Source organism: Verticillium alfalfae, genomic scaffold (genome assembly GCF_000150825.1).
Source record: "Verticillium alfalfae VaMs.102 supercont1.2 genomic scaffold, whole genome shotgun sequence".
Classification (NCBI taxonomy): domain Eukaryota; kingdom Fungi; phylum Ascomycota; class Sordariomycetes; order Glomerellales; family Plectosphaerellaceae; genus Verticillium; species Verticillium alfalfae.
In genome coordinates this window covers 1,302,582-1,314,410 of record NW_003315037.1, presented here as the reverse complement: position 1 = coordinate 1,314,410, position 11,829 = coordinate 1,302,582, and the positions used below count along the sequence as shown (strand labels likewise).

Genomic DNA, 11,829 nt, shown 5'->3' with positions numbered 1-11,829 from the left:
CCTTGCGCAGCTCTTCATCGAATAGTGCCCTGACGCGCTTGAGCACAGTGTTGGCCTGCGTAATCGGGAACGCCAGCTCCAGCGTGTACGCGCGCAAGCCGTACTCCCAGTTCGGCCGCTGATCCGGGTACAGACCGCCAATGAGCACGTCGTAGTTCCAGCCGTAGACTGGCCATTTTTCAATGGGCGCCCACGTCGTCTTCTCCCGGAAGTTGGGCTTCTCCCACTGCCCGAAGAAGATTTCCTCGGCCAGCATGTTTGACGTTGCCAGATACTTGCCGCTGTCGAGAAGCACGCGCGCCGTGTTACCCTCAAGCGCCGTTACCGAGAACGTGTTCTGGAAGCCCTGCTGCTCGCTGGTGCCTTCGGGAACTTCATCGTAGTAGCGCCAATGGAACTTGCGTTTGTACGGCCACCACTGCAGCATTCAAATCAGTCATTGTTCTGGCTCACTGCCAGGTCTTGAGGCGCTATAGAAAACTTACCCAGAAGTTAGCAGTCGCGTAAGGCGCAATCATGCCATAAATGTCGCCGTTGAGTACCTTATCTTCATCAAGCCTGTACAAGGTCAGTGCCCATCCTCCAGGAGTCTAACGTCGGCATCGGGGGAGAAGCTTACGTCTTCTGGTCGGCATAGACCTTGAAGTCGGGGTAGATCTTGAACTTCATCCTTACAATGACACCCAGCAGACCAAGAGAAGTGCTAGCAGCCAACCAGTCGTCGTTCTTCTCGTCCCGAACAATGCGTCTAACCTGGCCTGTGCCGTCGACAATGTCCATCTCCAACACGCCGGCAGCGACCATCGAATCCTCGCGGATCGACGACCGGTGAGCGCCCATGGCAACGGAGCCTGCCAGCGTGATGTTCCAGTGACAGCGTGTACCCGACCGAGGCGCCACGCTCGTGCAGCCACTCGCGAGCTGGATGAAGGTCACGCCAGCTCGACCACACGGACCACCCTCGAGTCGAGATCGTAGATGTTGTGTACCTCTCCGTCTGATGATGACCGTGTTCGGGTCGTCGGAGCACATGGTATCATACCACATGTGTCCGAGTCCTGAGGCGCGGACCTTTTGGCCGGCGACGATGGCCTCCTGGACGACCGCTTGGATGTCGTCAACGGTCTTGGGGTTGTATACGGCTGCTACATCGTGACAGGCGGGGAAGCCAGGGCCGTCATAGGTGTTATATGGCTCGGCGGAGGCCGTCAGGGCCAGCATCAGGAGGGAAGCACTTTGCAACAACATGATGACGAGACTGCAGCGAACAGCGCTGAGGCAGGGCAGACTAGAAGCATCGGATCCGAAAGAGATCGGACGCAAAGGGGTCACTGTTTTTATGCTCGAACACACTCAGCGCCTCGATCCTCGACCCAGACTGACTGCTGAGCCGAGGGTTTTCATGTGACGATGATCTCGGTGGTGTTGTAGTTGCATCCTGCACCACGGTAGACGAGAGCAGGCGGTACGCTCGCCCGGCGTGTGTGTCGCGATTGGGAAAGAAGCTTCTCGAATGGGGAGGGAGCTGCGTTGCCGCCAGGGTTCTGATGTAACACCCCGCAGTACCAATGGGGCAATGGGCCGACTTTTGTTGCTGTGCCGTGATGAAAGTATGCGGGGGATTGGGGGTGGAGGGCCATGTTCCTTGCTTGGTGGCGGTCAGCCCAAGCATCGAGGTCATCTTGGAAACTATGACGATCCCAATATTACTCGTCTCGTGGTCAGAGTTGACCGTCAGGAGGCTTGCTCTCCGTGGCATGGTGTTATGGACCGATGCCCCGCATACCTTACCTCCCTGCCTCCCAGAATATCTACCAATCTTCTCACTATCATGAGGCGAGCCGAACTACTGTCAGGTGGAATTGTATGCAGGCCTCTGCCCAGTGGCTGTTAGGTTGATGATTGTGTCCTTTCCAGGTCCAATGACTGCAGGAGTCACTTGAGAACCCGCACTTGTACAACATCTTGACTGAGCAACTGAATGGTTGATGAGGCTATGTGTTCGACCGTACTCATAGTGGCTCACTATCCTGAAAAATCATGAAATCAAGCGGTATCGCTCCCTCGATATTTGCGTGCGCAAATCACACCGCCGCCCAGCCCATGTCTGTCGGTACTAGAGCTCCGTTGATGGTGTTCATGCCATCTGAACATAGGACAAGGACCGTCTTGGCAACCTGTTCCAGAGGGGATATCCCAAGGTTCCAGCCACCTTTACCAGGCTCACCTTGCCACGTTTGACAAGTCGCCCCCGCTGAACAATGCGTAAGCTGTTTGTTGCTGACTTCTCCAGAGTGGGCGAACAGAAGACTTACATAGAGCCATGCCCTCGGGGTGGAGCTGCGAGAAATCATGACTCCCTCCTGAGATGTTGGTGGGCATCGCACCAGGCATGATTCCGACTGATCGGATGCCTTTGGGACCGTAGAACGCCGCGGTGCTCTTAGTTAACCCAACCAAACCATGTTTCGAGGCCGTGTACGCGACACCTGAGGGATTCGAAGTTAACCTCTTAGCCTTTGAAAGGTAAACATGGGTATTCCTGTTGACTGACCTGCTCTTCCACCGTGGTTTCCAGCTGTGCTAATCACGTTTAGGATGGTACCACGTTGTCCGTTGACGAGCTCCTGTGAGAGGTACTGTCGAACGGCGTTTTGGCTCGTGACGAACGGGCCCGTCAAGTTGACCAGGAGGTTCGAGTCCCACACGTGGCGCGTGCATTCGGCCAGAGGCAGCAACTTGTCCAGGATTCCTGCATTGTTGACCAAGATGTCGAGCCTGCCAAACCTGGCCACCGTGTCGCTGACGAGCTTTTGAACGCCAGCATCGTCGGAACTGTCACACTTGTACGGGAGCAGGCGCTCCTTGTGCTCGGCTTCAACAGCGGCAGGAAGCGCACCGAGCAGCGTGTCTTGAATATCCGTCGCCACGACGTTGGCGCCTGCGGCGAGAAACGCTTGTACAATTGCGAAACCAAGCCCTCCTGCGCCGCCGGTCACGATGACGGTCTTGTTACTGAAGGAGGTAGACATGGAGGTGACTTTTTCTTGCATATGGAAAATTAAGTTAGCTTCCGCAGGGCGAAAAATAGCTGATATGCGTCGTGAGTATGCCAAAATATTTCAGTCTCGGCCAGGTAAGGCAACGCTTTTTAAACTTTATAAATGAAGAAGACACAACACTGGTGCCACTGCAATCCCAGGCCCCCTGAGCTGGTGCTCTAACTTGATGTATTGCAAACGTGGGATCTGCCGTCCAAGTCAGCTGCCCAAACCTGTATCCCCCACGGGGCCGAATACGATCTCGATTTCGAGCCTTTGAAACCGAACTCGAATTCGAATCCGACGACAACCCGCGGATCTGAGTGGGCCGCTACGCACTGGCGGTTTCGAGCCCGCTAATTTTCCAGGGGATTATCGTGGCTTGAGTAAGCGAACTCATAACGTACGAGACAGAAGTCAAGCTTCTCTGCTTCAAAACTAGAAGCACACGATGCACACCATTAACGTAAAGAGTTTGAGCATTTTCGCAATATCTTACTCAATGGGTGGGTGTACGGCTGCCGAAGCTGGGAGGTGCAGCTTTGGATGGTGCTATCTGGGTTGGCCCGAACTGGAACACCACGCCCTTATTCTGTTAGCGGCTAGGGCAGGAACTCGTTCCTGAAAGTCAAAGTGGAGGCAGAGTACCGCCTGCTACAGGAACAAACGTAATGTTTTGATGCCCGTCAGTATCAAGAAGCACATGAGGAGACAAGGATCAGGGTGGCACAGAGGCTAGTTGGGGGCTTGGGATCACGGGACTGTGTAGGTAAGGGCTGCAGAGCGCGCCAGATACCAGATGTATTCCTCCCTCCTGTCTTACAAATGACTGCGGAAGACTGCTTCACTCTGTTCACCACATCGCCCGAACCTACATGCTCGCAGATTTTGATGTTGGATTTTGTAAAGGATGCGAGTCCTCGTGCATACCTAGGTAGTCTTTATCATGTTTCTTAGATGGAGCTGGACAGTCGCTAGTTGATTGTCAAATGTCCTGTTTTACCATCTTGGGATATGTGCCGAGAAGTCCGGGTGAAACTTTTTCATGTAAGTGGTGTCATCTCTCTTTCGCAAGCCACAGTCGAGATATTGTTGATGCAACCGAGCGAGTCTACCACGGTCTAACTCAACGCCTAGCCCTGGTGTTTTCGGAACGATGACGCCGCCCTCCGACCACTTCAGCGCGCCGTCAACGACAACATCTTCATCTCGACGCTTCCATGGCCAATGAGTGTCGCAGGCGTAGTCGAGGTTCGTTGTCGCTGACGCAAGCTGCGTCATGGCGGCCAAGGAGATGCCAAGGTGACTGTTGGAGTGCATCGACAGTCTCATTCCCCACGTTGCACATATCGCAGCGAGCTGCTGGGACTTGCGCAAGCCACCCCAGAAGTGGTGATCGGACAGAATTACCTGCACGGCATCTTGCTGAATTGACGATGGAAGGTGTGAGAAGGCTACGACAGCCATGTTGGTCGCCAGAGGCATTGAAGCGTCCTTGGCCACGGCAGCCATGCCTTCGATCTCAGGTGCCGGGTCTTCGAGGTATTCGACAATACCTTTGAGCTCGGCCGCAACCCACTTTGACGTCTCCACGGTCCAAGCAGCGTTCGGGTCGAGCCTCAGAGGCACGTTGGGGAAAGCCGCATGCAGTGCCTTGATAGCCTCCACCTCCTGAGCAGGTGGATACACACCGCCCTTGAGCTTGATTGCCTTGAAGCCGTACTCATCAATGATCTTTTGCGCCTGTCTTACCAGACCCGGCGCATCGAGGGCAGCTCCATATTCGTCGTCCGCCTCGCCCGGGTGACCCGCCCACTTGTAGAATAGATACGCCGAGTACTGGACTTGATCCCTGACGCGGCCGCCGAGCAGGTCACTTACAGGAACACCAGCTAACTTGCCCTGAATATCAAGGCACGCCACCTCAAAAGGGGAAAAAACCTTGTCAGCAACGGACGCCGTCGTCACCATGCCTGCCATGCCATCACCTCCAGATGTAGCGTTGCCCTCGAGCGACGCGGTGCACTTCTGATAGATGCCATTTGTGTTGTACACCGAGAGACCCTTGATCTGCTCAGATGCTGCTTTCAAGCGATCAAGATGCGTTGAGTCGCCGTAGGACTCCCCCAAGCCGTAAGTGTCTTCTGTAATGACCTCGATGATGCTGCGCAGAGCAAATGGTTCGTGTACGCCCACGCTGTTGAGCAGGGGCATATCACGGAACGCCACGGGCGTGATAATGATGTCTTTGATGACCCCGCGTCGGGACATGGCTGCAGATGATAAGAGACAGGGCCGGCGGCTGTTCAGAATAGTATCTTGTTGACTCGAATGGACAATGGTCCTTTGGCAGGTACCGCAGGAAGCCCGCGAGAAAGTCCCGACCGGGCTTTTCAAATGACGGATTATGATGGTCACCGTAGAGGGGTCACCTAGTGCCGCGGCTCACGGCCGAGCCGACAAACACGGAAAATGAAACTATGTGACATATCCCGATGCAACGTGGTCAAGATTAAGTTGTCGCACCGGCCGGAGTGGCTCTCGGTGCATGTGCGACGCGAAGATGGTGGCGCTCTTTGCGGATTTGAATCTGACTTGCCCAGGCAGAATGCAGTGTATGATGTCTCCGAGGACGTGCGTTTCCGCGGGGAGCAAAGTGATTGTGATAGAATCCACAGTCGAGAAGGTGGTGATTGTTCCAAGAATCCGCCAAGAATCCGTCAAATCCGCCAAGTCCGTCAGAACCGAGTCGCCATGGATGCAACACCAACGCCAGCCACGATGCCCAAAAGAGGCAAGTGTCCGGTAGTTCTCCTTAGCTTCTACCACACGCACATGGCGGATACTGTCGCGGATGGTACTGTGATTGGGTGTTCTGCTGATGATCAACGGCGAGTGACCTGCTTTTCCGCTCGAGGCCAATCCCCGCACTTTGTCTGGGGGCAGGTCAGAGTCAAGCATTGCCCAGTTTGCTTGGAGCATCTGGGGTATCTGGGGTAGATGAGTCTGGGGTCAAGCACACGGGTCAGTCTTCCCAGACACTCTGGGTATAATACCGACTCGTTGCCGTTCGATATGTGAGAGGCCGATCAGAGAGACCCTCCGACATCTCAAGTTCCTCGATACAAACCCTTTGGCGCCATCAATCCCACACCCGCCACAACTCCTGCAAACATGGCTCTCAGGAGCTCGATTGACAAGCATGACGTCGAGTCTGTCGACCAGAAGACTCACGTCGAGAACTCGTCTCAAGCCATCGATATCGCTGGCTTCCGCGTGTTCGGCCTGGATCCTGCTGATGCAGAGTTCTTTGAGACTTATCCAGAGGAGAAGCGCAAGAGAGTCTTCCGCAAGGTCAGCAGCCTATCTCACCACCGGACCCAGATCTGAAGCGGCTAACTCTGATGAAGGTTGACTTTCGCCTGGTGCCGATGCTCGCCTTGCTCTACTTGATTTGCCACATTGATCGCGCGAACATCGGTAATGCTAAGATTGAGGGCATGGTAGAAGACCTGGGCATGACAGGCGTTCAGTATAACATTGTCCTATCTATCTGTTCGTTCCACCGCTTCGGTTGACAATTCTCCCGATTTGCTAACAGGTTTGGCAAGTTTTCGTCCCATACGTGCTACTCGAGGTCCCCAGTAACATCATCCTCAAGAAGTTCAAGCGCCCTTCCATGTACCTTGGAATCCTGACTCTTTCCTGGGGAATTGTCATGACCTGCACTGGCTTGGTAAAGAACTTCGGCGGCCTCATGGCCACACGTGTACTTCTCGGTATTTTTGAGTAAGTTTTTAGTTGAATCTGACAGGCATTAAAAGTAGCTAATCTCTTCTTTTAGGGCTGGTTTCTTCCCAGGCGCGATCTACCTTTGCAGCTACTGGTACATGCCCAAAGATCTCAGCTCTAGGATTTCATACTTCTACTGCGCGAGCGCTCTCTCCGGTGCATTCTCTGGTCTGTTGGCCGCAGGCATCGCCAAGATGGACGGGGTTGGCGGCTACGAGGGATGGCGTTGGATCTTCATTCTTGAGGGCCTCGCTACCGTGGTTCTGGGCGTCGCCTGCTTCTTCCTACTCATCGACACGCCCGCCTTGTCGACACGATGGCTCGAGCCTGATGAAATTCGCTACCTGGAGCTTTCCATGTTCATCAAACAGGGCGGTGGCTTCCGCGAGGAATCTACTGTCAAGTGGAAGGATCTGAAGATGGTCCTGACCAACTGGAGGATTTATGTGCAGGCCTATTTCCTGCTTTGCCAGTCGGCTCTGTCTTATGGTAAGTCTGATCAACGGCCAATCTGCCCAGAAATTACAAGCTAACACGCATCGAAGGCATCAAGTTCACTCTCCCTACGATCACCAAGTCTATGGGTTTCAGCACTACCAACGCCCAGTTGACCTCTGCCCCCCCTTATGTGGCTGCAGCGGCTTCTGCCATTATCTTTGCCAAGATCTCCGACAGGTTCTTCTGGCGCATGCCCTTCGTTGTCACCCCAATGGCCATCGTTACGACGGCGTACTCAATCATCATCTCCCTCAATGGAGAGCTTAAGGAGAAGCGAGCCGTTGCCTACTTCTCTGTGGTTCTCGCCGTCATCGGTATCTACCCCATCCAGGCCGCTGCGGCGTCGTGGAACGCCAACAACATTGCTCCATCCTCGAGGCGAGCGATCGGCATTGCTCTGATGAACTGTGTTGGCAACGTCGGTGGTATTGTCGGCAGTTTCATGTACCTCGAACGCGAGAAGCCCAAGTACTATACCGGCTTCGGCCTCAGTTTGGCCTTTGGCGCGAGCGGTATGATCGTCGCTGTGCTTCTTGAGCTGAGCTACAAGCATGCCAATGCGCGCAAGGCAAAGATTGCGGAGGAGGCGAAGCAAAAGTACACTGAGGAGGAGCTGTTTGAAATGGGAGATCGATCTCCTTTGTTCAAACACGTTCTGTAGGGAAATTGTTGGAGGAGTGTACCGGCAGTGATCACTGTCCACCAGAAGATGGGTTTCGGTGATTTGGACCTTCGTCTACCAGTTTGTCATGTCAATTAGCAGGCAGAACACGTTCCCCTTTACTCGAATCATCGCCGTTCCACGCAGTTGTGATTTTTCAACCTCGTAAGACTGGCAGAATGTGATACTCTGCGGCCGGATGTTGAAATTATCTTGATGATATACGCATATCATCCGAAAGATCATCAGTTCCGCTTGCAAGCAACCCGAAATTCGCATCATGAAAAGACAGCATAGCCGATTCCGACTATAGTAAAGCTGATGTCGGATATATAGCTTGGTTCTGGGTCTAGATCAGAGGCAATATCATTTCTGGTTTTCAGATTGAATGGTGTCGTACAACAGTGGTATATATTTGCAGGTTCTAAGCAACATACAATTGCCACCAGTATTACGCCCCATTTGTAGAACCATTGGCTAGCTCAGCTTTCGCGTCTCCTCTCAGAGTTGCCTCTACCTCTGCAAGCTCTGCGGTTTGCTCTTCAATAGCCTTCTTCGCCGCCGCAGAGGGCTCGACGTACGGTTGTCTCGGCCTCAACTTTTCGACCGCGCCTTCAATACCGGCCGCCTTGGCCGTGTTCAGGGCGGCAGCGTACTTGACGGCGGCGATGCCTGCCTTGCAAGGTTGCTCAGCCAGCGCCGCCTTCTTGTGTAGCATCATGGCTTCCTGGAACTTGCCCTCCTTGTACAAATTATAGATGTGCACGATGGTCCGGGGGAAAACATTGGCGAAACCGGCAATGGTGCCGGCCGAACCGGCAGCCAGGCCTCCAATCAGGAAGTCCGACTGGCCACCGTACGTCGCAAAGCTTTCTTCCGGAAGCTCGGCGCTGAGACGGGTAATCTTGGCCACGGCACCACAAGTCAGTTTGACGCCGACAATGTTCGAGTGTTTCCGTGCGAGGGCCGCAATGGTTGCGGAATCAAGGTCAATGCCGTTGCAAACCGCAGGGAAGTTATAAATGACAATCGGGAGCTGACTCTTGCTCGCAACCTGGTCAAAGAAGTTGTTGATAACCTCTGGCGTGGTTTGCTTGCCAAAGTATGCCGGAGGGAGGAGCAGACAGTAGTTGGCACCCGCTTCATATGCATCCGATATGAACTCCAGCGTCTGCTTGGTCGAATGGCCACTGACACCAGCCATGATGGGGTAATCTGGCCCGCACGCGCTCCTCGCGGTTTCAAGGAGTGTCTTGCGCTCCTCGCGCGTCATGAGAAAGGTTTCTGAATTGGTCCCAAGGACCACCAGACCGTGAAGACCTGACTTGGACAAGTATGCATAGTACTTTTCCTGAGCATCGAGATCAAGAGTGTCGTCCTCGTGGTTGAAGAAAGTGATGGTTGGTGCCCAGACGCCGCTAGGTGGGGCAGCTTGAGGGGCCATTATGAGTGCTGTCTTTGCTTTGAAGGTACGTGAGTGGTTCCGTTCAACTTGTATCTGCTTGAAGAAGCGCGTTGACAGAGCGAGGAGTGCAGTGTAGGTAGCTGCAGGTCCTTATACTGTGAGTGAGGGATATCCGCCTCGGTCGAGTCGCGAAAGTCCGACTGACGCGTAAGTGGTGCTCCCGGGCTTACCCCACGTCCCTTTCGGCAGCTCAGCAGTTTGATGTGCTAGCCCTGGCCCTCCGCTCCTCTGAAAGCTGATCAGAGTCCCACCCGACAAGATCACTTCTGTGCGCCGGGCGGACTGTCGCCTCGGAGACAACTTTGCGGGGTCTGAATACTAACTTGTCGTCCTGTCGAATCATTGCCACTATCGAACGGCTCAGATACCCAAAGATGGAGCCCATGGCATGCAGTTGTGTGGTAGTCGACGGGTCGTGATCCTTTGCCGACGGATAAGCCCTGATCGCCCACCATCAAACACCAACAGAGTGAGAGGAACGGAAAAGCCGCAGCGGGGCACAACCACTGTTACAAATGCAACCCCACAGTTGCCTCAACGTCAGCGTGCGGGGAACGAGATCAATAGCTCTCCCAGCTTATATCATGGTGTTTGTTCATCAAAGACTACCCCCAGTACGCCTATCACATGCTTCATGAAAGGCTACAGACCATCCATAAACCAAGACGCATCTTCACTCATCTTTACAAATTAAGACTCACGATATGGCATCAGCAGCGTCCAAGCGCCTTGAAGGCAAAACCGTCCTCGTCACTGGTGCATCATCCGGCATCGGCCGCTCCACAGCCTTCGAGTTTGCTAGGACCAGCCCAAAGAATCTCAAGCTCATCCTGACGGCGCGTCGCATTGACACCCTCAAGCAAATTGCGGCCGACATTGTCAGCGAAGTCGGTGACGGTGTCAAGGTCTTGCCAGTGGCCCTCGACGTGAGCGACGCCGCGGATGTGCGCTCGTTTTTGGACAAGCTGCCAGGGGAGTTCAAAGAGATTGACGTCTTGGTGAATAATGCGTAAGATTCGTTCCCCTACCCAACAAGCATGCCCACCAATTAACCCGGGCCTCCAGCGGTCTGGTCAAGGGCGTCGCCAAAGCGCCTGAGATCAATGAGGATGATATTAATGTCATGTTCGCTACCAACGTGACCGGCCTCATCAACATGACACAGGCTATCTTGCCTGGCATGCTGAGTCGCAACGACGGCGAGGGCTCCGGTGACATCATCAACATTGGATCGATTGCGGGCCGCGAGCCGTACGTCGGCGGCGGCATCTACTGTGCTACCAAGGCGGCCGTTCGATCGTTCACCGACAGTCTGCGCAAGGAATTGATTTCGAAGAGAGTGCGCGTCATTGGCATAGACCCAGGCCAAGTCGAGACGGAATTTTCGGTTGTGAGATTTGGCGGCGACAAAGCCAAGGCCGATGCCGTTTATGCGTATGTTTCCCATGGAGCCCATGCCACTGTTTTTTGTTTTGGTCTAACATCTTTGTAGGGGCTGTGAGCCATTGACGCCAGACGATATTGCCGAGGCCATCGTTTTCGCTGCCTCGAGAAGGGAAAATGTGGTTATTGCGGACACACTGATCTTCCCTAACCATCAGGCTGCGGCCACCATCATGCACAGGAAATCCGCGTAGAGAACCTCTGGACAACTCAGATCCAGAATATGGCATTACTAGAATTAGACCACCATGGTGTTGGGCTGAATAGAGTACTAAGTGTTTGACTAAAGCCACACAGCCGCTTTGCACTCTCCACCGCCGTCTATCACAACCCAAAGGTGTCATCGTAGTGAAATATGTCGAGGTTTCCAAGACCAGACGACACCATCGAAGCAAACTGTCCCCAGCCAGAAAACTCTTCGATCCCCGCGACACCCATACCACTAAAGTCGATTGCTGCTTCACCCATTATTTCCGCATAATTTGTGGCGGTGCTCGGACTCGTATCAACAGGCATCGCCATGGCCTCGATGCCTCCTAGCTGCGCGTCGATTCCCGAGCTGCCAAAGCCGAGGGTCGGATGTAAGCGCTTCATCTGACGCAAAGCCTCGACTCTTAGCTCTTCTAGCACCAGATAGTATCGCTCCACAAGCGAGCCCTTTTGTGCAATGGTTGCCATGTGTGACTGACAGCGGGCGGCTGCAGCAAAGTAGTTGCGGTAGGTTTCTGGTGGAGATGCCCATTCCTGAATCACGTAGATGTAGAGCACCATGGCTGCAGTGAAGCCAAAGTACGCTGTGATCTGTAATTTTTGTTAGTATATTCTTGTGGGATGGCGATGGTCGTCAGCAAACCAACCCAAAAGGCGTGATACATCTGCCCACTCTGCGTCATATCGTCGATTGTATTCATGGTGTCCATCGCAGCTAC

At 53.9% G+C, this 11,829-nt stretch overlaps 7 protein-coding genes across 7 annotated transcripts in view; 2 read left to right on the top strand and 5 right to left on the bottom strand.

Annotated features, from left to right (window-relative positions):
* The window catches only part of VDBG_01857 (conserved hypothetical protein), a gene marked incomplete at both ends in the record, with an annotated part of 1,850 nt that extends 602 nt beyond the window's left edge, over positions 1 to 1,248 (bottom strand). The window contains 3 exons of the mRNA XM_003007623.1: positions 35 to 418; positions 486 to 558; positions 620 to 1,248. Of these exons, the coding sequence (XP_003007669.1) occupies positions 35 to 418; positions 486 to 558; positions 620 to 1,248 (1,086 nt within the window). The remainder of the gene's footprint in view (positions 1 to 34; positions 419 to 485; positions 559 to 619) is intronic.
* Positions 1,249 to 2,084: 836 nt separating this feature from the next.
* On the bottom strand, positions 2,085 to 3,032 carry VDBG_01856 (bacilysin biosynthesis oxidoreductase bacC; the record flags this gene model as incomplete). The annotated part of the gene is made up of 3 exons (XM_003007622.1): positions 2,085 to 2,254; positions 2,316 to 2,489; positions 2,555 to 3,032. The coding sequence occupies 3 exons, from the start codon at positions 3,030 to 3,032 to the stop codon at positions 2,085 to 2,087; spliced, it is 822 nt and encodes a 273-aa protein (XP_003007668.1).
* A 1,008-nt stretch (positions 3,033 to 4,040) lies between these two features.
* VDBG_01855 (glucarate dehydratase) lies at positions 4,041 to 5,312 on the bottom strand (the record flags this gene model as incomplete). The annotated part of the gene is made up of 1 exon (XM_003007621.1): positions 4,041 to 5,312. The coding sequence occupies one exon, from the start codon at positions 5,310 to 5,312 to the stop codon at positions 4,041 to 4,043; it is 1,272 nt and encodes a 423-aa protein (XP_003007667.1).
* A 903-nt stretch (positions 5,313 to 6,215) lies between these two features.
* VDBG_01854 (conserved hypothetical protein) lies at positions 6,216 to 7,992 on the top strand (the record flags this gene model as incomplete). Its single annotated transcript, XM_003007620.1, has 5 exons — positions 6,216 to 6,395; positions 6,452 to 6,596; positions 6,653 to 6,830; positions 6,886 to 7,322; positions 7,379 to 7,992. The coding sequence occupies 5 exons, from the start codon at positions 6,216 to 6,218 to the stop codon at positions 7,990 to 7,992; spliced, it is 1,554 nt and encodes a 517-aa protein (XP_003007666.1).
* A 451-nt stretch (positions 7,993 to 8,443) lies between these two features.
* Positions 8,444 to 9,436, bottom strand: VDBG_01853 (dihydrodipicolinate synthase; the record flags this gene model as incomplete). The annotated part of the gene is made up of 1 exon (XM_003007619.1): positions 8,444 to 9,436. The coding sequence occupies one exon, from the start codon at positions 9,434 to 9,436 to the stop codon at positions 8,444 to 8,446; it is 993 nt and encodes a 330-aa protein (XP_003007665.1).
* Positions 9,437 to 10,161: 725 nt separating this feature from the next.
* Positions 10,162 to 11,148, top strand: VDBG_01852 (NADP-dependent L-serine/L-allo-threonine dehydrogenase ydfG; the record flags this gene model as incomplete). Its single annotated transcript, XM_003007618.1, has 3 exons — positions 10,162 to 10,466; positions 10,523 to 10,891; positions 10,950 to 11,148. The coding sequence occupies 3 exons, from the start codon at positions 10,162 to 10,164 to the stop codon at positions 11,092 to 11,094; spliced, it is 819 nt and encodes a 272-aa protein (XP_003007664.1).
* On the bottom strand, positions 11,119 to 11,781 carry VDBG_01851 (fungal specific transcription factor domain-containing protein; the record flags this gene model as incomplete). Its single annotated transcript, XM_003007617.1, has 2 exons — positions 11,119 to 11,701; positions 11,758 to 11,781. 2 exons carry the CDS (start codon positions 11,773 to 11,775, stop codon positions 11,225 to 11,227), a joined length of 495 nt encoding a protein of 164 aa, XP_003007663.1.
* Between the last annotated feature and the right edge of the window lie 48 nt (positions 11,782 to 11,829).